The 26,953-nt window shown below is 34.0% G+C and overlaps 1 protein-coding gene across 3 annotated transcripts; it reads left to right on the forward strand.

Moving 5' to 3' along the window:
* Window positions 1-1,502: 1,502 nt before the first annotated feature.
* Window positions 1,503-26,478, forward strand: LOC145690897 (uncharacterized). Of its 3 annotated transcripts, none has more exons than XM_081766311.1 (2): window positions 1,503-2,100; window positions 4,359-8,075. In XM_081766311.1, the coding sequence occupies exons 1-2, from the start codon at window positions 1,739-1,741 to the stop codon at window positions 4,375-4,377; spliced, it is 381 nt and encodes a 126-aa protein (XP_081622437.1). In that variant the 5' UTR covers window positions 1,503-1,738; the 3' UTR covers window positions 4,378-8,075. The 3 variants fall into 3 exon arrangements, with proteins under 3 accessions (XP_081622437.1, XP_081622438.1, XP_081622436.1); XM_081766312.1 differs by lacking the exon at window positions 4,359-8,075 and adding an exon at window positions 12,872-24,202 and having other exon boundaries at window positions 1,505-2,100; XM_081766310.1 differs by lacking the exon at window positions 4,359-8,075 and adding an exon at window positions 24,213-26,478 and having other exon boundaries at window positions 1,565-2,100.
* Window positions 26,479-26,953: the final 475 nt, after the last annotated feature.

Genomic DNA, 26,953 nt, shown 5'->3' on the forward strand with positions numbered 1-26,953 from the left:
AGGTCAGTGATAGAGCGCTTATCTCTGGTGCAAGGAGTAAATGGTTCGATCACAGATTGCGCCATGTGAGCTTATTTAGTGATGAGCAATGGGAATATTCCCGGTGGGAAGGAATTTAAAAAATGGGAATATTCCCGGGTTTTTCCCTGGCCCATAAATTCCCGGGAAGGAATATATTACCATTTCTTTACTTCATCTTCCAAATTATAAGAACCGTATGACTAATTACATTATTTTAATATTTTATGATTTACTTCTAGGTTTTAAAGAATTTGAAGGTTAAAAAATTTAAAATTCTTTGACAGTACTTTATATAAGTAATAAAATGATTTTTTAAGTTCAATTTCCATTTGCACTAAAAAGTAAAGTAATTCTTTAGTATTGGGGGGCCAAAAATAGCCGAAAGTAGGATGATTTACTGAAGAAATGAATTGAAAGTAGTGTTCAAGTAGTCAAGAAAGTATCGAACACATTTTTTTTAAGGGCAGTAGGGGATTTGTACAAACCGTAAAGGTAAGTCGAAGTGATTTATGTAAGAAAAGAAGGTGAATTGTTGGTAACGAAGATAGAAAACAACGTGCCCTGTGGGGCTATAATCCGCCTTCACTCGCTAACGCTTGCTCGGCAATGCTCTCTAAATTTAATGTTGGTAACGTAATTTAACGTATGAAACCATAAAACAACAACATCGGAATAGAATATCGCAAAAAACTAGGAGCAAAATTTAGGCAGCCAGAATTTAGGGGGCTAGACCCCCCTGAGTACGCGCCTGGAGACAACTGTAATAATATAGCTACTGTGATTTAAAAAAAACGAACTTAACTTTGAAACCATAATATAGTAATAGTAAAACTTAAAGATTTCATTTCATTTTCATTTACAGAATTATTAATATATTAAAATAAGTTTGCTGATTATTTGAAATCAGACGCTTTTCTAAAATGAACATTATGACTATCTATTCCGTGTCAATACTATAAATTATTAAGCTTTATATAAGTAGAGGGAAAAAGGAAAACAATCTAGCATAGTTTACAACTAACTTTTTATTTATTTATTCATTTTTTAATCGAAGTCTGTGCAAACCATTGAAACATTTCCAAATTACAAATGAAATTATTATTTATATACAGAATAAATTAAACAAACGATGGGGCAATTTATGGTTTAATCGAATATGATGGTGGTTGCTACGATTTAGAAGAAAGCAATTTTCTGTTGGCACTGGCATCGAAACTATTTGTGTACAAATAAGAATTTCGCATAAGCATTTACTTGACTTGTTATTATAGTTTACTAATAATTAAACAATTATATATTCGTGTAGGAGTTCCGGTTGACCTTTTGAAAAAAGTCACCTCACATATCTATCTAGTTCAATTGCACATACGCGTATGCTGATGAACTAAATAACTGAACGTGTTTCAAACACTGAAGTAGCAACACTGAAGGCAAAAATTATGGAATAGATACCATGGCTACATCTCAAGAGAAGTAGGTAAACTAGAACTGGGACTGTGTAAGTCTAGCTGAGTCGCGTTATATGTGGATGGTAGCGACATCCAACGGCGTAGCAGATTATTGTTAGGATTAGCGTTGTCTTGACGCATACCATTTCTGAAAGTGACCACTTCATTGCACATTCAAATAATTTAGATGGTACTGGCACTCTGCGTCTAGGAGAACCTCTCCCAAGCGGCTTGTTGCTAAGTCAGCCCGATTAATATTTGAATTCACAATGGCTGGTGAGGCGTCTGTGAAGTTGGAATTGATGTCCAAAGAAGAAATTATGTTTGACTTACCTCAGGAAGATCCACTCGAAGGGAAAGGGTGGACATACGAACTGATGACTGACAACAAAGAGTTAATATTATCTACAACGGAAGGAGAGCAAACAATAGACAAGGATACAGCTATGTATCCTTTGGACGCGAAATTCGCCGTTGATATGATGAAATCAGAATTTGCAGAATCAGATCCTGTATTAGAAAGTAATATAGAAACGCTAAGAAAAACAGTGGTTCAGGAGACTTGTGCGTCGTACTCTAATGACTCCCAACAATTAACCACAAAAAATTTAAATTCAGTTCTTCCAGAAAGGTAATGTTCAATTTTGATGTACTAATTGGCAGAGATTGATAATACGGTTACATCGGTTCGGAAAATTGTTGATTAAAAGAAATGCTTCACAAGAAGTATTTAGATATGGGAGATATCTCGAATGTAAGTTAGCAATCCACACTTTGGAAATGGCTAGGGACACATTCACTAGCTGTATACCAAATAATAACAAGGATTTTTTTTTGTCAAGATATAAAGGAACCATTTATTTAAGATATAAACTACTACTCATACAAATCTTATGTAGTTTATATCTTGATAAAAAATTGATTCTTTTATTATTGATTACACGTTACTCACTAACTGTTGCACACATTTAAAATACAAGTGACGATTTATATAGATACTTTTGTAAAATAACAAATCGCTAAAATTATATTCATCCTAAAATTTTCCAAATTAAATGTGGAATGTATTATTTAAAAAAAGGAAAAAAAAAACTATGCACTTTTGTAATTTTACTCAGGATTTAGCTTAAATGGGTCTAGCCTCATTTCTCCGGAGGGCTTAGAAAGACTTTAGCAAAATACAAAATAAAGAATATTTTTACCAACAATGGATGTCTCGTTAATAGCAGAAGTCTATACATCAATCCAGTTCATAGCTGCACTCATTTCTTTCAAGGAAGTCGACCTTTAATATTCCCAGCAATCATTTCTAGGGTATGGACCTCCATTTCTCAATATAGGATCACTTTAAGGACTTAATAAACGTACATGATATATGAATTATTGTTCAAACAATTCTAACGAGCATGCGCTAGATGGCCAGTAAAAAGATTGCTATGCAGATTAGGGCATTACGCAGAATGTTGGTAAACGAGGATAGCGCAAAATACTTCATTTAGGATAAACTTCCATGTCTTGCGTGTTTAATGTATACTTGAACGTTCCTTAATATTTTATAGGTAACATTCTGAAATGCTTTCTTTGCTTGCATATTTGTGTTCCGAAGTACCACAATACATTAGGGACGTAATTTCTTAATTATATGGATACCTTCATTCAGAAATATTTTTCTAGTTCCGTGTCATAATTTGACACATTGAATTTTGATACTGCATTTCCTTTACAGTGGTTACTAGATACCGTAACACGAGGTCACTTTGAAGATCGGTCGTTACTTTGCACCAAAATTGAAAAGATTCATTGTCCTCTGTCGGTACAACCATGAGCTGTAAACAGGAAGTTTCAACTAAGCTGTAAGATAGAACATTTAACTGTATTTTGGCTGAAATGTTGGGGGTTAGTATCAGTTCTAATTACCGGGAGGGTTTGTTGTAGTGGTATGGAAAGGAGTTAATGTAAAAACAGCCTAAATTTAAAAGAATTTCCGTCAAAGTTACGTCAGTATCGTAGAATACTAGTGTGTATAATTGGACTTCGATGCAATTGTTAAAATTGAAATGTGAAAGGTTTCGTAGGTGGGGTTACTTACCACAACTACCAAAAAGTTTGTTGAACATACATTTCTGTGCGATGTTTTCATTCAGTATTTAAACATTTTGTACTCTACACAAAATTGCATGCATTTTGTTAACATTGGTATTATAATGATGGTGCCGGTGTCAGTACTTAGTTTGAATTATCAATATTTGTAAAGGAAATTATGTATTTTCTGGTACCGACTCTGGAACCACATTCTAATAGTTTAACATATGTCCCACAAAAGTGTCAACAGACGAAGAGAAAAAATCATTTTCGTAAATTGATTTGATTTCGGTATTCCCCTTGTCCAAGATTATGATCGGAACACTAATCAGTTCAAGATTTACGGGATTTGTAACTTTCACGCTGAAACCTACCCAAAATTGCATGATTTTTTTTTTTAACGGCAAGTCTGTAATTTGACTTAAACAGTGACTTTAATCGGTTCTTACAGGTTTCTTCACTTCCTGGAACTGTTTCTGCGTGAGTCACTTGTTTGAACTGTTAATGCCTTTGGTGTTACGTCTTAGTTCAGAGATTGGTGGCAGTTCATATTTTTCCCACTAAGTGTCTCTGTACAGTCATATGGTAGTTTGTTACTGTCTCGACAAATGTTCTGTCTGTTTGTATGTGTGTGCTGTTGCTGGTGGAATGCGGTTAGCGTGTAGTTGAATTTTCGTTTCATGGCGACGATCGAGTTAGCAAGTGCGATTGAGAAACCATAACATGAATTTAATACAAAGAATTTGAACTTGTCGTTTTTAAATAAGTTTGTATTAGATTCTGATATTAACTTTTATCGCTTTGCAGCTCTGTGTGGTTTAATTGAGTTAGAGAAAATTTCTGATGGTTGTGGTCGAAAGCTGAAGATATTCCCGACGTGTGGTAAAAGTTTGTAATAATAACAAGTTTGCTCGCTTTAATAAATCAACGTTTGTGCAGAAAGGAACATTTTTCAGTAATGTGTAGTTGAGTATTGCGCATGTGTTCCTGCTATCTTACTTTTTTGGGAATCAGCAATTATGAGTTCATTATTCATGAGTGTTCTGGTATGGTGACACGGCAAGTGCTTTCGTTTTTTAATTGATATTTTTATTCTTGATTAGCTTTGCATTTGAGTATTTGGCAAAGTATTTGTTTTGCTGCTGGTTGTTCCATTATCTTTGTAAAATGTAATTTATTTTTCCTCGTTATGCTGCACTGATTTATAATTATTGATGAGTGTTTTTTTTTAATTTTTCCTTCTTACGTTAGCTTTATAGTAGTGGTTTGACTAAATATTATTTCTTTTGGATGTTTTTATGGCACTTATGTATGTGTGGGTGAGGTGATAGTCCCCATTTAGATATCGGTATTGAAAGTCACCACTTCACTCGGATTGACTAAGAATGGTATTTAGTAACATCTTGGCCCTTGCCTTTATAGTATAATTCTTAACATTGTACATTACTTTGACTCGGACAGTAATTATAACCGATTGAACTGATCCGGTTACGGGAGCAAACCGGAGCAGTTAAGGAATAATTCCTAAACTGCTCCCGGCACCGGATCAGATAAAGAACGTTGCAAGGAAGATGTTATTAACTTACTCTTTCTCTGTCATCACGTTAGGAGGAAGAAGCTTGATTAGTGTACTAATTTATAACAGCTAGTTAATATACACTTATATCTAACATTATAGAGTAGGCTATTATAGATGTGGACAGACCCCAAAATATTAGCAAGAATAGAGATGGGAATATGATCAAATAGGGCCGCTATCACTATCGGATCCATAGTCTTCTGGCGCAGTGGGTGTTGCTCATTGGTATTTATTTTGTTTAATTTTTATAATAATAGTTATTATTATAATTATGATAAGGAATTGCAAATGTACCAGAAAATACATTAAAATCGCAAGACTGTTGCTCCTCTTATTTACTCTTATCAGTTTCTTATTTCAAAATTGTTTGTATACACATTCTTTTCCTTAAGCTAGTGCTATTTCGCCTGGCGTTTGTACAGTACTATAATACGAATTTTTACCTAATACTGCGGAAAAACTTCCTTATGTATATCATTTGTTTAACATAACATAAAAAAAGATATAGCAAAAAATATATATTAATAATCGTAACATATCGAGTAATCGTGGACAATACATAATAATTCCAGTTATGTATAACAATATTTATAATAATCTTTAAAACATTCAACACTCGAATTCGAAACTGGCATCAATAATCATTACAGTTTAGAAACATGTCTCAAATAAATAAAAAAGTAAGGAATTGTTTGTGATTCATATTTAGGCCATTTTTATCTGTAAGACCCTCAAATATTTTCGTCATTTCACTTGTTTTTTAAATGGTGTGATTTCAAATTCTAACGCCTATGGTGAAAAGCAGAACGCAAGCCACTAATACATCCAAATTCTAAACATGTTACAAATAAAACGATTAGGTATATATGTATAGCTCTTACCTAGGATATTATTATCCCTTCCTAGATTGTAGAAAATGATAACTAATTATTTCACTCATCGGGTAACGATAACATGGTTTGAAATGAAACACCTCCACCTTAGTTCCTCAGAGAGCGTAAATGAGAAGTCAAAATTTAGAGTAGGTAAAAAAATAGAAGAAATGGATAATTTTAGTTTTTGTTATGTACGGACATAATTGTATGTTTTATATTGTATCATATAGCAACAATTGTGTTTCCCTCAGTTATTACGGATAAGACAATTTCAAATTATATCCTTTTTGTTGAGAAGAGGAAAAACTATTTTTTACCAACCACAAGTTTGATAAAATTTCAAGAATACGGATTGGAAATATTTTCCTGACTTGTTTCGGATTTGTACCTTTTAGTTGCAGCTGTTCTATAACCAACTTTACGGAATAAATAATTCATTTGTTTTCATTTTTAGTAGTTGAGTGTAACAAATTAGGAGTTTGTGCTTTTTACAGTTTAAAAACTTGTAAGAATATCTTTAGCTGGAAACTACAAAGAAAGTTGTATTTTTTGTATTGTATTGTTGTATTTTCTTTTTTTATTTTTATTTACAGCTATTGGAGGTTTAAATATGCACTGTGCTTTGAAAGTTCTCCAGAAAGAACTGTCCAATAAATATCGTTGTAGAGCATGTTTACAAAGTTCGGCCCAATAAATATGGTTGTGTATTTAAAAAATTACTACTCAGGCCCGATGTCATTTATGCTTTGTAAGCCCGAATCCGGCCCGCGGGTTTAGTCTGAGCTCGTGCAGCCATATACTTGGTCTTTGATTTTATATCTTAAGAAGAAGGGGTTCTAGATATTATTACTTTTACTTTAATGTAACTTAATTATGCACCAAGGCAAACGGTGATGACAGCAATGAATGAGCGGTACAGTGAAAAAAGTGGGAGGAAACTGAAGAAAACCTCGAAAACCCAAGTACATGCTTTTATTCTTCAACTACAAAACCCGCTTGACGGAAGCTAAACGAACTTGCAGAGCTTTACCACTCAGCCACCGTGTCTCCAATAAAAAAAAAAAAATAGTACCACTTTACATCTCTCCTACAATACATATGCTATACTGATATTAAATTATTTAGTTATTCAGAATTTAACTACAATATGATATAATTAAGAACAAGGCATAATAGATTTTGTCTTTTTTCCCTCTAACTTCTGCGCTGATGACGGATAATTAATTAAAGTAACTGATTGTAAACTTAGTTTTTAGCACTTTTACGTCGGGAATGGAACTCGGGACCACGTGCACCAATGGCACGCGCTAGAAATTTGAACAACGGTTTAGGATATATCCACATGCACAAACTATGGCGAGAAGATGACAAGACTAGTGATGGGTAAATTACCGGGAAGATTCCGAAAAAATGGGAATTTTCTGGTAATTTATGAACAATCAGAAACAAAAATGCATTCTGAGCTCCTTCGTGGCTAAGCGGTTAGCATACGCGCCTTTGGCGCGAAAGACCCGGGTTCGATTCCCGGCGGGAGCTGAAGTGGTTCAAAGTCCACGTTAATCAGTAGGTCCACGTCTCATATAGCCTCGCTGCTGAACGGGACGTTAAACTCCAAATCAACTCAACTCAAAAATGCATTCTATTACTATATTATCATTTCAAAGTTAAATTCGTTTTTATACCACAGTATATTATTACAGTTGTCCCCAGAGAAATCTATATTCTGAACGACGTTATGTTATTTTATTAATATTTTATTATTTTTAGAGAGTACGCATAAATGGATATTTATTTACAATGTTTTACGAAAGAAAATAAGTATCAAAAATGGTATAGTAAATCCACATATTTTTAGACCGCTAAAAAGTTTAAATTTACATGTAGGTGGATTTTCTAAACTTGACTCTACTACTGATATAAACATATTAAATTTTTACATGTTATAAACAAATTAGGTTGGGTAACTGCCAGAAGACACATGTCTCACCATTTTGTCAACATTTGGAAATAAATATGTATGTACACAATATTTGCAAGATAAATTTTTATCTTTACAATTTTGCATCTAATATTGCTACGCGACCTTTCTTCCTGCCCATTTCTCGAAATGTCATCCTTTAATTGACATGTGAAGCCAGAGTACCTCTTCAAAACTTCTAGCCAGAGGCAGGAGACAGACCGATGTCTATTACTAACCGTCTTTTAGGGTTTATCAATAGTGCTACACCTCTATTTCTACGTAATTCTAAATTACTTTAAAAATGGTTTCTTTCCATCATTTGTAAATTAGTACTTTGCTATTTTGGCTCTTGTTTATGTTTTGTGGACCAGCATATGAGCCTATTTTTTGCGATATTCTATTATGATGCGGTTTTATGGTTTTATATGTTAAATTACATTACCAATATTAAATTCAGACAGCATTGCCGAGCGAGCGTTTGCGAGTAAAGGCGGGATAGTACCCCGCAGGGCACGTTGTTTTCTGTCTTCGTTATCAGCAGTTCACTTTTTCTTCTCACATAAGTCACTTCCACTTCCGTTTGCGGTTTGTGCAAATCCTTTACTTCCCTAAAAAATTGTGTCCGATATATTCTTGAGTACTTGAACACCACTATCAACTCATTTATTCCGTAAATTGTCCTACGTTTTCTTATTTTTTGGCCCCTATACTAAACAATTATCCTACTTTTAGTTCAATTGGAAATGGAACTTAAGAAAATCATATTATATTAGTTATATAAAATACAGTCAAATAATTTTAAATTTTTTAACTTCCATATTCTTTTTAACCTAGATGTAAGTCATAATATATTAAAATAAAATAATTAGTCATATTGATCTTATAACTTGGAAGATAAAGTAAAGAAATGGAAATAAATTCCTTCCCGGGATTTTATAGGCCAGGGACAAAACCCGGGAATATTCCGGGTGTGAAATAAATAAAAAAAAGTATGAAATGGTTTGTGATTCATATCTAGGCATATTCTTTATGTAAGACCCTCGTAAATTTTAGCAATTTCACTTGTCTTTTAACTGGTGTGATTTCTTATTATAAACCCCTATGGTGAAAAGCAGAACGCAAGCCACAAATAGATTCAAATTCTAAACATGTTACAAATAAAACGATTGGGTATAATTGTGTAGGTCTTACCAAGGATATTATTATCCCTTCCTAGATTGTAGAAAATGATAATTATTTCACTCATCCGGCAGCGATAACGTGATTTAAAGTGAAACACCTCCACCTTAGGGTCTCAGAGCGCGTAAATGAGAGGTAAAAAATTTAGTGTAGGTAAAAAAATAGAAGAAATGGATAATTTTAGTTTCTGTTATCTACTGACATAATTGTATGTTTTATATTGTAATATAGTAACAAAAATGTTTCCTTCAGTTATTACGGATAAGACAATTTCAAATTATATCCTTTGTGTTGAGATGCGGAAAAACTATTATTACCAACCACAAGTTTGATAATATTTCAAGAACAAGTATTGGGAATATTTTACTGACCTTGGATTTCCTTGTTTCGTTTTTGTACCTTTTACTTGCAGCTATTCTACAGCCAACTTTACGGAATAAATAATTTATTTATTTTCATTTTTAGTGTTAAGTGTAAAAAATTAGGAGTTTGTGCTTTCTACAATTTAGAAATTTGTAAGAATATCTTTAGGAAAAAACTGCAAAGAAAGTTTCAATTCGTTCCTTTTCAAGCGGTTTCTAATTCTATTTTTTTTTCGGTGCTCTGAGCCTTTCGTAGAGGTATATATTTGACATACTGGTATTCCTAGTATAAGAGGCAAGTAACTCGTGAGTATTTTTTTGTAATGAAGAAGGAAGTATTAATGTCTGTCGTGATAAGCAATGAAAGAAATTTTGATCGTAGCATTAAACTTGTTTCAAACTTGTCGATCAGAACGGCTCCTACTCTTCGGATGGTATAATTTGAGATCATTTCATTTCTTTTAGGCGAGTTAAATTAATTGGGGTCTTATTTGAGAATATAGACAAATGTAAAAATATCCCAGGTACAAACTTTGAAAAATTTCCTAACCGTTCTATTTGAAACACCTTGCGAAATTTAACAGCTATTGCCAGTTATTTGGCTTCTAGTTGCAGAGAATGTAATTTAAGATCAAGAGATTTCTTATTAGGTGAGTGAAATAAATTTTGGTACTGTGCTTTTAGATTTTGACAAAGCGAGAGTGGCCCTAGATACAAGTCCCGCAAGATTTTTTATTTTTTTAAAATAAAAACTGTGGAATAGATGATGAATAATAGATTTATCAATACAAAATAACTATGCAAAGTATGTTTTTTGACAAAATAGAATATTAGTACCTTTAAAAATGTGCCCAACGTCGGCCTTTTTATTTTAGGTTTCTTTTAAAGGGAGGTGGTCATCATGACTACTAATCGATTTCTAAGTAACGTTAGTTTCAATTTTTGTTAAGGGGCAGCAGCATTTTATCGGATAATGTTCTCGTAGTACATTTAAAAAGGATATTTTATATTCGACTTTTTGTTCCTCTATATAGAACTCCGGTAGCCTGACATCATCGTTATTATTTAAATTCATTTCAGTCAAATTTCATTGTGGATTAATGAGATGTACTCATAAAATGCCAGCGAAGCGTTAATTATTTATTTAAAAATTAGCCCCGTACAGTCCAGATTAGGAATATAATCGGAAATACGAAATTATTAAGTACATAATGCTTTTCGAACAAAATTTTTTAGTAGCATAGAAAACTACAGTGGTTAAGCTGAATTTCATTCTAGATTGCAGGTTTACATTAGGAAAGCACGATGATGGCTTTGAATCCAAGGTTTTATGAGAGAAAGATATAAACTGGTTTAAGAAAAACTATTGTCCACTTTTATTATATTTCTTACACGGGGGAATATATTCCATGATCCAATCTAAAGTGGAGGAACATGAGAGTTCAAGGAACCAAGACTGACGAGAAAGTTATGGAGCTAGTCGTTTATAGTTTACTTTTGTATCAGTTTTTTTTATATATACTTTGTGTTTCCACGTATATTTCCGTTTATTTAATTTGCACTTTTTCTCAATTTTTTAAAGTTTGTTCAGACTATTTTCGATTGAATTCCACCAAAATATGAGTTTTCTATCATTTTGTCAGTACTTGTTTGTATTGATAGCATTTATAATACTTCATACTGCCTTTTTGGACTGTTCTATATTTTTGCACTTGAAGATGTAAACGCTGAGCTATTTCATATAAAATCAGGAAGTTCACGAGTGAAGCCTTAAAAATTACAGTTAAATTTTACATTTCAACTAGTATTCCCAGTTGGCGAATAAAACTGGAAGGCTGAGATTTTTTCGAAGTCAGTTTTGAAATTACAGGTTCTCAAAATACTGATTATTTACCAGCAAAATATTCCATGCTTGACATTTGTTCGATTAGGACTTGCAGAGAGCTAAAAAAAGCTCATAGGATACTAGCAAGTAGCAACATAGCACTTGCAACATAGATATTTTGTAGTTTGTATCCAAGTAGTATGAGAATCGTCAAGGTAATTTAAATGATATTTTTATTACTTGATTATGGTAATGAACAATTTGTTAAACAACGAATTTATATTTTAATTGAGTGTGACGTGAAAAGTCACAAAATATCAAAACTGTATGCAAGGTGGCAATAATATCATGATATGACAGCACATGATTTGGGTACTACTTTCATAGTGTCATTATTAGCACACCTGCGGAACTATTTCTAAACAAGCAAACTGAGTGAAATGAATAGTATATACCCAGTCAGGAATGTCCAGAGGAATAGTAACTGTATTCGAAACAATAGTAATTGTATTTTGCGCAGAACTCAACTTTAACAAACTTGCAACCAGAAACTTAATGAAACGACATAATGATCTTACCTTCCTCCAACGCTACTATGTTTGGACCTTGAATTTACCATGAAACTATTGCCTTCAGAAATCTTAAAGTCTTGAGAGATAAGGTTGGTAACTACTCTTTACATCTTTTATACGGTACAGCTTCTATACACTATTCATACAGTATGGGGTACAGCTTGTACACAATATTCATCTTATCTTCTTCTTCCCCCCCCAAAAGAAATGAAATATAATAAAATAAAATAAAAAGATTAAAAAAACCAACAAAATGATAGCTATTTCACAAGAAGTTACTAGGTTTGGAAACACACCTGCTCGAATCACACGTACCGTAGTGAGTGATCAAAATTGGCAGAAGGCAATTTTGTAACTTTTACGTTTGCATAGAAAATGTTAATCGAATGTTTCTGATTCAGGCCTACACATCCAGGATAACAATGCTACCAACTTGAAATGTGCAAAATATAGCTACAGAATCAAATATTTAAACATGTGCAAATTTTAGCATGAATTCCCAATTGAAAAGTTAAATATAGTATAATTCAAAGATAGAGTAGTCGCATAGATTTTTTTTTTTTATATCTGAAGTTCATAAAAGCTTCAGAAAAACGATCATGTGGCATTTCACTTTATTTAACCCAAAAACCGTTGCTTGTAGGGAGCGTAAACCCATGACTGATAGGTTAGTCTGACGTTTGGTCACCATGCAGTAACATGTTTAGTCATATTTGATGTTTTATCTTCTAGTATAAAAATTACAGGAACCATGACCTGTAACAATTTCCATCGTCTTTTTCCCATTTCCTAATTTTAATAATCGGAATGTATTATTTCAATTTTTCCTTTTATGGTTAATTTCCAACATCTTATGCATTTCCTTTTGATGATTGCATTTGGCTACATTACTAATCTGAATTTTTACAATGATTTCTTAAATGATCACTAATTTCGTTTAATCTTGTTTATTATTACTTGTCCTTCAGGTAACCACTAACATCTAAGGAGGCTGGCGTTCTAAGAAACAGCAGCTCCTTCATCCAGATGAATTGTTTCAGTATGTTTTATAGCTGGACACCGAACATGACACACCAGGATATTTCTCCAATTGGAGCAAGAAAGAATTAATATTTCGGCATCACTTAGAGAAGCACTATATAGATAGGATAAATTAAATTCACGTTGAGCTCTAAGAGATGAAAATTAATGCAAACAAAATCTATATAATAATGTGCATCATGCTGAAACAGAAAGATGGACTGAACAACGAAATTTTAACCCTTAAGCATGGACAGTCTGGATTTCCCTCCTGCCTCATCTTTCTGTTTGGGTTTTTCTCTTCCCTTATGGAATAAATCGCTTTTAGTATCAATAGCGAACATAATCTATGATGCTTAATTCATTGAAAAACAAACTGTAGGCGAATCGAACGGAGAATATTTAGAATGAGTCTCACACGCTATCCAAATAGGAGCACAATCTAAGGCGTGTGTTCAAAACAGCCATATAACTGCACACTGCCATATAGTTGCCCCCGGTTCCATTTCAATTTTTTATTATTATTTACGGTTTTAAGATGTCTATGTCTAAACATGTGGCTTCAAAAAAAAAAAAAAAAAAAAAAAAAAACCTTGGATCTGTAAATCAAGATCAGGCAAAAGTTAATACACAATCTTCAGAACTTACTGCTGCGTCTACATATATGGCGGATTAATCGAGGATTTGCATTGAGAAAAGCTAAATTGTCCAAGATAGAAGCACTTCAAATTTGATATTTTTTCACAATGTTGCGTATAACATGGACCGAAAAAAAAAGAATGAATAAGGAATAAGGGACGCTAGTAAAGGACAACAGATCATGAAAATACTAGAAAAAAAACAAAAAGCATGCTTGGCCATCTTATTCCGCACTCCGATTGTATCACCATGTTAATAGCAGGAAATGCAAAAGGAATACCAGGAAAACAAGACCAAGGATATAGTATGTAGACAGTTACGAAGAAGAGACATTATCAAGTTTTAAAACTCATCTTCCATGGTACAGAAAAATTTCATTTCTTTCCATGTTGCCCTTCTACCTATGGTTGGGGGTAACAGGAATGAACCGATGATTTAAAGAGTGATCTCCCAAATTTACGATATTCACACTACTTCCTTAAGAATGATTAGAAAGTTGATTTCATAAATCTACGTAGCCAGTTCTATCTCTTGAAGGAGGTGTCCTCACCTATAATCCATGCGGGAATGACATTTCGTAGCTTTGTTAGGTAATGTTCGTGCAGTGTTAATAAAACTTCGAAAATCATATATGCAAGCTCTCGCAGGAATAGATCGGAATTATGTCGTGTTATTTTTTGGAATACCCCGCGTTCAAATATCGCCTGATACAAGCTATATTTTACTATCAATACATATTGTTTTGTTATTAATAATTTGTTAACTGCATATCTTGTAGATGTCTTAAATTTTATTGACCAGTGGTTAGTGGAGGCTAGTTTTGGTCAAATATCTTTACACTTCTATTTCTTTCTTTTGACTGCGTGGGTTATTCCTGTGGCCATGAAATCCTGTTTTTTGTCGTTGTTAGAATCTTGTAAATATAATCGTAACGTTCATATTGATTTTCACCTTTTTACCAAAAGTTTACAAATCCCCCTCTCTCTCTGTCACTTGTTTATGCCGTTTATACCAAATTTGCTACGGCAAATCAAGATTTCTTCCGTACCTACGGTTTCTCATAAACCGAAGCTGGGGAGAACGGTAGATCAAGCGTAGATATCGTAAAAGTGGAGAAGTGAGCAAATGATCTAATTAAGCTCAGATATTAAAAACCTAAAAATTTCTTGCGGTGCAAATCACAAAACCTGGTTAAATTGTATAGAAAATCTAATAATACTGAATGTAATACATACAAGTTAAAAGAACAACAAAAGGTTACAAATGAACAAGTAGCATTTACTGTATATGTTTACGACCGTTTTAACTTTTTATTTCCCTCTTTATCTTATTTTATTTTCTTTTAATACAGGTGGCTGTGCCGCAGAAAATTGATAAGTTATGAATTCATTTACTCACAATAATCTTCGACCGGTAAACTCCTTCAGGGGCGTTGCAGTTATAACGATCTCAGACGTTCCTCGTCGGATAATCCCAAGGATCCTCTAAAGTCCTCTGCTTATAGTAATAAGCGATCGTCCAAGGCGGCACAATTATTCCTTCCCTTTCAATGACTTGGAGCCAGAGTTTGTCACAAAAACTGAAATTACAAACGAATTTTAAGGTGCTAACACATTTGTACTAGTCACTTCATTGCTGATTTCTGCACAATATTAGAAAAAAAAATTTACACGAAGGCGTATGCAAATATTGTACAATAACTGATGATAAACTAAAAAAATTGGCTCCCACATATGCAAGCGGCGATTTCACTTGCGAAGCTCAATCCGTACAAGGGGAGCACTCATAAGACTATAACGTGTGTTTACCTTAGAACAATGCACCCCACCCTTTCGAGCGACGACCAGGCGTTCGTGCAAAGCACTGAACGTTCTTTTAGCAAACCAAAGCTTTTATATGGTCAGCCGGGAAAATCGCGATTTTCACTCTTAGCATCGGGACCGGAATTATCGTCCTATTAGCTTTTAGTTATAACAGAGCGTAGGTGGACCGTGATTGTCCCGAAATTCAGATATAAGGAAACAGTCACCAGAAATGCAGTACTCACGTGATTAGTGTTCCTGTTTCTTGAGCATATATGGCCGTAAGACCCGAGCTAGGCTTACTAACACAAATGTACAAAATACCAAACTGGTGAAAAATGGTTCAAGATTGCTCCTTCAAATACGAGGTTTGGTTAATAAAGTTCAAACTTAACATTGTCGTATTTCTTTTAAATTCCAAAAAATGAGCCTCAAGTCGTGATAGCCGAAACGTTGTCTTTATGGTGTTATGCTATGTAAAGTACACAATTTTTGCAATTTTTATACGAAATAATTTACATTTTGATTTAATTTCGCCTCTTTGCACAGTAAATAAAACGGACAAACTAAATCTTCCAAGGTTGATTCGGTGGTCAGATGGTTAACGCGTTGCTGTCTTGAATAAATGGTCGCGGGTTCAAGTCACAGAAGTTGAAACATTTTCATTCTAAGTATTTGTCTTTATGTTCACATATATTATTAATATTTTTTTCTTGCATTTCACATATGTTATCTTAGACTATGTGTTCATGGATTAGGGTAGTTTAAACCAGGTTTCGTTGTATATGCTTACAGTTTCCTATCTCTTCTTCAAAATGGATTTCTATATGTTCATATTTGTTAATATTTATTTAGTAAGTTAACAAGTTAATAATTATTGAACAAGTAAGGATATATTTGCAGAAAATATGGAACGATGCCCAAGCACATTTTTTAGACACAGCAATGCATTATTTTTTCTTTATTCCGTAAGTTACTGCGAGTGTGTGCTATGCAGCCAAACATTCCACTCACTGTTAGTGCCCGTGCCATCAGTTTTCTGGACGTACACGCATTGTCAAATCAGTGTCTCTCTTCAAAAATGACCTATGGATTATTATTCTGATAAAATATAGAAAGTATCAGTGTTAAAATTGTAATAGTTTTATTTAGACACGAACACATTTTAACACTATTTTAGAATAGGCATTCCAAAACTGGTGTCGAATCTGGCGTAATATCACGACTAATTTTTTTTAACTGTATACATGTCAGATACAGAAGTAGTTCAAATTCACTATTATATCCAATTTCATTACTTATTTTCTTAGAAGAAGAGTGCTAAAAATCTATCACGTTGCAGTTTCTTGTAATCGATTCTGCATTCAAATAGTATGTTCATTTTTTCCGTTGAAATTCAATTCAAACTGGACGTGGTTAAATTTATCCGTCTCCGGTTTCAACATTTAACGCTCTAATACGAATATGGTAACAGGTATGAAGCAGCTCTTGTTGTTTTGTAGGTGATTAGTAATTCTGTTATCTGATTTTCATAGAGAAAAACTGTATAAGCTGTCGAGCAGCTCTTCTGCGATCGGGTCAGCGTCCCAACGATACAATCTGCCTTCTTCCTTAACTTTCTATTCAAATTAGAAGTGCTTCGAATTACCAAGTTTTTTCAACATTTATCTTTATAGAAGTGAAGGAGTAACGGATAACTAGTAACAGATATTTGAGATAGATCCAGCGTCCAAGGAACAGATTCCTTCTTCGATCTTGTTAATATATGGTAACATATTGTTACAGATGTACTACCTTATGTTTGAATATTGAATTCGTATATTTTGGAAGTCGACTGTGAAACGATACTCATTTGTTTAATTTAGGTATTGTATAAAATGTTTAATAAACACCACCAGGTTGATATTTTGCCATGCATAAAAAAGTTGTAGCTACGTAACAGATATTTGACAGAAGTTACGTGAATAATTAATAAAAAATGTGTCGCCTTCACACTTCCATTTTAACTGGCACGAATTTTAAGCTTTATCCAGATTTGAGTTATTATTTTACTACTAGGCAATGCTGTTATTTGTTCGTTTTCGAGCCTATGATGTATGTTTTAACCACTACAAGATTTTACCGTTCCGACTTTTACGTTGATTATTTCACAGATTCCTCTAACACTGTATCAGTTGTTCACAAACGCAGATATCTTATGAATTTTGTAACTTTTTGAACTTGTTCATTATAGTTACCTTAGTGTAAACATAATGTTCAGCCGGAATTGTATATGTTGGTGATTCTACCTACCTGCACAATTGTGTAAGTCAAGGCTGAAAGGGTTAAAGGTGGTTATTAACAATCAGGAAAATGACGTTAAATTTTGAATAACTTACTAAGCGTGAGATAAACGAAAAGAAATTTTACGTGCTATATATTTAGTTAACATTTACAGTAAGAAGACATCACAGTTTTACACGAATAATGAAATCGATATGTCTACGGTAGGCGGGTCACTATGCTTGTGAACTGTAAAACTTTTGTGAAATTTTGGTGTGTAAAAAACGAAATGATAATACTATAGGATACGATACTCTAAGAATGGGCTATAATGATCCAAGTTGGCATGGTTTAGTGTAGGTTGATACCCAGTCGAGAAGTTAAATTTATGAGGTGTTGGACTTCAGGTTTGGTTAATCACTGGGTGAATGAGATTCGTATATACTTAAATGTATACCAAAATTTAAAGTGAAATATATATTTTACTTTTTAAGCTATTACTGCTAAAATTACACAATGAAAGTTACTATGAAAATTTCAAATGAAGGTCACGTTTCTTGCAATTAAGTTACTCTTTCGGCCTTCATTCACAATTTCGCGTACGTATGTTCAGTATGTTGTACTTTCTTGTAACCAGCGAAACAAACACCTAATCACAAGGGTGCTACCTCTCCAACAAAGTGTGCAGAAAACCAAAGCTTAACTTGAAATTTGAAATTTCACAGATAGTACAGTAAATACAACCGGGACCAAGCTTATGCTTATTGTCCCTGGTTCAGGATTTGTACAGGAACTTGATCTTAACTCGTACTTTAATGAGATGTGGACTTGTTTCAAGACGCATTTATACGAAAAAAAATCAACATATTTTGACTAAAAGAGTATAAATAAAATATATAGTTTCTTCGAAATGCGATGGTAAGGTCGGGTAAAGATTTTCTTGAAAATTTATTTCAAATGTTATTATTATTATTTTGTAGTTTTTCGTTGTAAGTGTTTATAAAGGTCCAGTGTTCGTTACAACATTTGTTATATAGTATTACGTAATTCTATTCCTCCAAGTGTGTGTTTAAAGAAGGCATATTATGTATGATGCCGTTAAAGGTTCGTAGATATACTTAGAGAAGAGTGTCCGTAAGTGTTCTTCCCTGAGTATTGTATTGTAGTAACGCGGGAATGATAAAAGAAATATTAATGCGAATCATCGAGGAAGAAATAGTGATTCTTCGATACTTTTTCCGAAGAAGTACGTAGATATTCTTCTCCATATAAGTAAATTGCTCCATATAAGTAAAGAAGAACGTTCGGAAATGATAAAGGCGTTGTTTGAATGAGAAATGATGAAAATATTTTGTTTCGCAGTAAATTTTTTTAAGTCGTATACTACAAGCCTTTTTGCTGTATTTGACGTTGCTCTTGTTAAAACATCTAAAGAAGTCTATAGGTTGATTTGAAGTTTACAGCTTAATGCCACAACATCCCCTTGAAAATGTAGTTTTTCTACATTTTTTATGCTACCAACATTGTGATCACTTGAGTGCATCAGGCAATGCGTAATGAAGTTTTGTACATTGCATGTTCATTTTATACCATATGGTAAATTTATGTATTATGAAATTGCGCAAAATTGCCCGTTTTTTTCTCGTAAGTCGTAGATAACTTGCTCACTGGTATAGAGTAAAGATGTTTCATGACAAATTTCACCTCCCAATTATAATCCAATCATCAGGTTCTCTTCTTTTACCGTAAGATTTATAGCTTTTCTCTTACTCATAGGATGTTCATTCTAGAGACAGTAACGTAAAAAAAGATAAAAAGTTTTCTAAATGAGATACATCATACATGTCTGGCTAGTTGCAGACATGTAAAATTTAATTTCAATCGATTCAGCCATTTCTCTAGCTAATACCAGATTAGGTTGATGACAAATTTTTTGTACTGAGGTGTAATATGCAGATTGTTTGTCTTCTCACTCTTGAATGTTGTAAATCCGAAAGCACTGCTGCACGCGCCACGTTTTTAAAAGTGAAAAAACTATTGTGCCAACTGTCCTTTCTCTAACAGGAGAGACCACTTAGATTATAAGAATTGACGTACGAATTTAATCCCCATTTGAGTGAACGTAACGTAATAAAATGCCACTTAAATGTAGACGCTCAACATATTCAATTATTTATTTTAAATAGTTCAGCTCCTTGTATTTTATAATGTGATACATAACATATCTCTTAGATCTCTCGGTATTCATAGTGCAGCATTTATCTTCGCACGCCCTATTTGCTTTTAACGTGAAAAACAATAATGACTAGAGTGTTTCACGATGCTCATAACACACGATGGGCATTGTTTGCAAAAGCCCTGTAATAGTAGGATTCCAAACCCAGTATATATTTCGATTTCTGCGAATGACATTACACCAGTTTATAATAAATTTTAATTCTATGTTTAGAGCACAAACATAAAAGGACTAGGAATAATCTAAGAGTAACGAAGGTTTTTATGGTTGTCCACATTACCTTAACGTGGAATTCTGGAATCGTTACATCATATATTTCAAATAAGTGGATAAAAATTACAAGAAATTGGAAACTCTATCCTTCTCAAAAGTATTTAATTAATAAGAATGCATCATATGTAACCACGTGACTACATATCAATATACGCAAAATTTTACTATCTAAAGGTATCAGACTATATAAAATCGCAACTAGAAATTAGTATATTTATGGATATCACGTATCTTGTGCAAAATTTTAAAAGTTGTTATATCTTTCCTTTGTTTCTTTGTAATCGTAGTGACGGGTTTTTGTAGCTGCAATTGTAACAAGTTCTTCCGATTTTTAAATTTTCTGACATAAAGTAATGATATATAATTAATGATAGTGACAATGGGTCTCTATTTTCACTTATAATAATAAATGTTTATTTCACACAGCACAAAATAAGTATTTTGATATGTACTAGGTTAACTCTGATATCGCATATATCGTGACGGACTTAAGTCTTTGACCAGGTAATGGCGACTGCTTTAAAACAATTGCAGCTTATGACAATTAAATCTTTTATATCTGTAGTTTCGTGTGTAGAAGAAACATACTTCTGGAGCATGATCGCAGTGGTTCATAGTGAGTGGTGGGTAGTAGTGTGTCATGGTGGTGGTGGGTCGTAGTGGGTCATATGCTGTCCACCCACGACCGACTGACCCACCGATTCAATGAACAACTCCAACTGTGGCACTTTCCGGATTATCCGTACAGATTTTGGAAAAGTTCCAAAGGATATGTAAAGGTATCATTTTAGTTTAAGTTATTACTAGTCTGCAGTTTCAGTTTTGAATGGAATTACGATTCGCCGTGACTCCTTGTACATATTTTTTCGTGATAGAACGTTAATGACCAATAGAAAATACAACTTTTTCGATTCGGATTGGTTTGTGTTAACAGCTTTAAAATGAAATCCTTTTAATGTCCAACGATTATGCCTGTTAGATTAAGGAAGACTATGATGAAAGCAAGTGAATTATGGTGGACGAGTTGGTGGTATGAGAAAGTGGAAGTATCCCGAGAAAACCCACGAGCATGATGTCCACCTTGGGAACCTTACTTGCCTTGGGAACGAACCAGGCACCCCACATATCAGATTGTTTATTAGGCGGGGTCTCACTTTCGATTCCCGATAGAAAAGGCTTTTAAGTATTAAATGTTTTCGATGTATCTGCGTTCGTGTCCCTGTCCTTCAAGGTTATTAGAAACACCTGTAAAACAAGAATAATCCAATACAATAGAGATAAGTTACGGAGATACTTTGGGTCTTTTTTAAATTTAATCTTGAATTTTCTGGACTACACTATGTTATCTTGACCAAAATCAGTGCTTCATGGATAATAAAATATTGGAATCGTAAACGTTTGAAATTCGCTACATAGCAACTCTTACATAAAAGAGCAATTCGCAACTCTTACTTAAAAAAGCTGTCTTAGGTTAGTGGCTTGAGCATTCGCTTTGTGTATTTGGGGTCCGCGGTTCGATTCTCTCCGAGGATATTCAGAAAAAATTATAATTTAGAATGTTATTAAAATGTATAATAAAATGTAGTATTGTCAATTTCTCTTGTTCTTAAAAGTTAGGGTTGAAACGACTTCTTTCGCAGGGAAAACTAATTACATGACGTCACAGTCTCGATTCCTACTGTCTGAAATCTTCGCTTGTTTCAAATTCATGAATACAACTAGGACATCCTTCATGCGTATGAGTCATAAAATTGTTTGAATTGTTACTAACTGTTCTTCTACTCTTACTAGGAACATTAATAATGTTTTCCTTCTCCATTTTCGACTCGTTCCATATATTCGTTCAAGAAAAATTGATAAATAGTAACTATTTCATTTGTATATTTTGGTGATATTTCAATATAACGCATCCATAATGCAACGTCTTTTACCCAAATAAAGGATGTTACTTAGAAAGGGTATCGTGATGAAGACAAATCATACTTAGCTTCTGTTAAGACATCCGAAGTTTCGAAATTCATATTGTCCAGTAGCTGATACCTTTTTCCTCTCTTCGCAAAGTATCTCTTATAACTCAATTCCCCTTATAGAGTGTCCAAAGAATTTATTTTCATTTTCGTAATTTGAGTATGCTTATTTGCATTGCAGTAGGACGTAATATTGAGGTATCAAATATTCACTAATAATAATAATAATAATATAGATAAGAAATTTCGTACGAGGACACAGTGTATTAAAGCCTGTAAAATTACACGTAGCGTTAGACAGAAGTTACAAAATAGTCGGGATTGGAAAGAACTGTCAGGACCATCAGGACATACCCTCTCCATACGTACATACAACTAGCTAAATACTATAACGGGAAGTTTCAAGACGAATTTCGTGTAGAAAGTAGGGATTCTGAATTTACAAAGGCCGTAAGAAAATTTGTTTTTAAGTAATGGTAATGCTGGCTAAGCTACAGACGACATCGATGATAAGAAGGTAAAAAATATTCGAATAAAGAAAGTGGGAGGGAGTGGAACACGGATAAAAAACCTATACACACGGTTTTCGTTTAGCACAATACTCAATAGGCGGGAGTTGGGTAAAACAGGTTGAACCATTAAATTTACAACACTTCAGTAATAATAATAATAATAATAATAATAATAATAATAATGGTATTAAAAGTTTTAAACTTGCCGTAAAATTTGGCAAAACTTACTTAAACGTAGGGGTTTCGGGGAAGGGCTTCCGTACCTTCCCGAGGCATTTCTGCACCTACTCAAATGTAATCGAAAGCTTTCCGCTAAAGTTTCCTGTAGAAAATATTCTATTGTACGTTTTGAGGAAAAGAACTCTAATGAAAACTGAATATCATTGAACACTAAGGGTTATAATAAAGTAACATATGGAGTTTGCAGATGTAATTATATAAGTTTTCCTACAAAAATATATACACATACCATAATTTAGTGAGCTCTGAAATACAAGGTGACAAAATAATTTATAAGATTCAGTCTACAGACCAATTGTTACCTAAAAAGTGTCATATACTCTTTCGAGAATCGAGATGAGACGAGCAAAGTTTACGATACTTTTCGTCTCGTCTCGATTCTCATCTCTAAGGCATGACGATATTGTGAGTTAGCCTTGCCCTTCTCGAATTAAATTGTTAAGCTTCATCCCGATTTTTTTCGGTTTGTTTTAGAATCCAGATGCGAAATTCCCCTTTTAATGGGCAACATTACACAAAAATAAAATATTTTTTGCCTAATATCACGTTTCTGCTTGTAATGGTATGACTTGTGCGATAGTAAGTTTTTATTGTTTAAATATTTCACGAGATAATTATTATTATTACTAGTATTATTCCTGAAAATTTGACCGTTCAAGTATTGAAACAAACGAGTATACAAATATTTGAATGTGATAAATTGTCTATCATTGCCGATCAATCGCAATCAAAATTCTTGTAGTACAAAAAAAAAAAAAGTTGCTCTACGTGTATTCGGTGGAAGAACCTCCAGAATACTGGTCAAACGCCTAGACCACTCAATACGATCACTATGCTTTAAACGATTCGTCTTTAGTCTGGTTACGTTAAATTTCTCTGCCTCAGCTTCGAAAGTTGTATGTCTCTTTTTTCTTTGTTTCAAAACGTCTTTCGTTTTCCACTTATGATGATATAAGTGAATAATCTTCAGTAGAGTTTTATTAACGAGTTGTTCTTAAAATTTTGGTTCACAAGTTTGTTTTTTCTCCACACGAAAATACAGTTATGACAGATTTAATTCTCATACTCTCCATTTGTTTCAAAGAAGTAGCCATTACCTGGTCAAAGACTTATGACCGCCACCATATAAATGATTGTTCAATTTGATATAGTGAAAAAAATTACAGCCTCATATTTTGAAAGTAGAGAGATGTGGAGACTTCAAATTGGTACTACATTTTATATTTCTACAATATTTCATGAAATAAAACAAATTAAGCGTAATTTAATCATGAAGTATAGCGAATGGTTACATTTTCTTTGTTGCTACTTAATCATTATATCCAATGCCATTTCGTTGTTTGTTAAATATGTTACAGGCCCGATAACTTATTTGTTTCGCACGGAGAAGAGAATACGTTTATTATATTAGAGGAAGCCATTTCACATTCTGATGTGGAATCTCATACTTCGATGCAGTTTGGCAAAGGATTTCATCGATCACGTTTCTCAAGACATGCGCTGTCACAGGAAAGTAAAAAGCGTCATACCTACCAAGACAGTTATAAGCGCTTTAGTGAATGTTCAACTTTGTCAAGCGGTAAGTTACTGCATACAGGTAAAATATCCAACATCCACGGAGTATGTGGAAAAAAATTTCCTGTACATTCAAGTTTCGCTACACACATGTTAGTCCACGCAGGAGAAAAGGATCACACATGCCAACAGTGTGGTAAGGGGTTTAGTCGACGTTCAAATTTGGCTACACACATGTTAATCCACACAGGTGCAAAAACTCACTTGTGCCAACAGTGTGGGAAGGCATTTAATAAACGATCAACTTTGGCTAGACACATGTTAATACACACAGGAGAAAAGCGTCACACATGCCAACAGTGTGGTAAGGCATTTAATCAACGTTCAACTTTGGCTACACACATGTTAATCCACACAGGAGAGAAAGCTCACTTGTGCCAACAGTGTGGTAAAGCATTTAAACAACGTTCAAGTTTGTCTACACACATGTTAATCCACACAGGAGAGAAAGCTCACTTGTGCCAACAGTGTGGTAAAGCATTTAAACAACGTTCAAGTTTGGTTAGACACATGTTAATCCACACAGGAGAAAAGCATTACACATGCCTACAGTGTGGTAAGGGTTTTAATCGCCCGTCAAATTTGTCTCTACACATGTTAATCCACACAGGAGAAAAGTATCACACGTGCCAACAATGTGGTAAGGATTTTAGTGGACGTTCAAGTTTGGCAAGACACATGTCAATCCACACAGGAGAAAAGCAACACACATGTCAACAGTGTGGTAAGGCATTTAGACAACGTTCAAGTTTGGCTACACACATGCTAATCCACAGAGGAGAAAAGAATTACACATGCCATGAGTGTGGTAAGGGATTTACTCGACGTTCAAATTTGGCTGCACACATGTTAATCCACACAGGAGAAAAAGCTCACTTGTGCCAACAGTGTGGTAAAGCATTTAAACAACATTCAAGTTTGGCCTCACACATATTAATCCACTCAGGAGAAAAACATCACACATGCCGACAGTGTGGTAAGGCATTTAATCATCGATCAAATTTAGCTAGACACATGTTAATTCACACAGGAGAAAAGCGTCACACATGCCAACAGTGTGGTAAGGCATTTAATCAACGTTCAAGTTTGGTTAGACACATGGTAATACACATAGGAGAAAAGCATCACACATGCCAAAAGTGTAATAAGGGTTTTAGTCGCCGTTCAGATTTGGCTACACACATGTTAAACCACAGAGGGGGAAAAGCTCACTTGAGCTAACAATGTGGCAAGGCATTAAATAAGCGATCCACTTTGGCTAGACACATGTTAATCCACAAAGGAGAAAAGCATCGCACGTGCCAACAGTGTGGTTGGGGTTTTACTCGGCGTTCAAGTTTGGCTAGAAATATATTAATCCACACAGGAGAAAAGCATCACATATGCCAAGAGAGTGGTAAGGCATTTAATCAACGTTCAATTTGGGTTAGACACATGGTAATACACACAGGAGAAAAGCATCACACATGCCAACAGTGTAAAAAGGGTTTTAGTCGCCGTTCAGATTTGGCTACACACATGTTAAACCACACAGGACAAAAAAGCTAACTTGTGCCAACAATGTGGTAAGGCATTTATCAAGCGATCCACTTTGGCTAGACACATGTTAATCTACACAGGAGATTAGCATCACACATGCCAAGAGAGTGGTAAGGCATTTAATCAATGTTCAATTTTGGTTAGATACATGTCAATCCACACAGGAGGAAAGCAGGAATACCTCAAACTTAAGAGAACAATAACGTCTCACCAACCGTAGGATTATATCCACAGAGCATAAGTTAGCTTCCAAGCTATCTTTGAGGACATTGTAAAAATCTTTGCATCCAAAAGAGCATCTAGTTTAAATTTTAGTTCCATCTTTTTGTGTTCTCATTTAACATACATTGATTTAGGAGATTTCTAAAATATCCGAGTATACTCGAGACAACAGATTGATTGTTTGTCATAATTAAATATTATACTCAAAAGCAAAAGACTGATGTTTCATTCTACACACATGCACATTCCGATATAATTTGAAACACATTTCGATTTGTAGTTATTTCGTTAAGACTGTAAGAATGTTTCAAGCATGCTACTCTCAGATTATTTGTCAATCAGTAACAAACTAGTTTAGTGTTTTGTCTTGTACTAAAAATTGAAGTATGTACTACAATTTTGAAATCAAGCCTTACCACTTGAAGAATGAATCTAATAGCAGAATTACTGTCTGATACCAATAGTTGGAGAGTGTTTTGGTTGGTCGGGGAAGGGGGCGCTTAAGCGAGTTGTTGCACTGGGCGACAACTAGCCTAGTTGTGTCGCTGGCTGGTGAGTAAAAAATGATATTTGGTATTATTGATATTACTTGGACAAAGAAATTCATAAAAAAAGAAAGAAGGAAAGCCAAAGAGCGATCTTACGTTAAAGTTTTCAACCAGTGTATTATACTTTACTAGTTACATTATCGAATCTTCACACTACTCGTTATCTTCGGAAACAAGATAGGGAGGCAATAAAGAATACCCTGAAGCGAGATGAG

Source organism: Thermobia domestica, chromosome 7 (assembly GCF_964235325.1).
Source record: "Thermobia domestica chromosome 7, izTheDome1.hap1.1, whole genome shotgun sequence".
Classification (NCBI taxonomy): Eukaryota; Metazoa; Arthropoda; class Insecta; order Zygentoma; family Lepismatidae; genus Thermobia; species Thermobia domestica.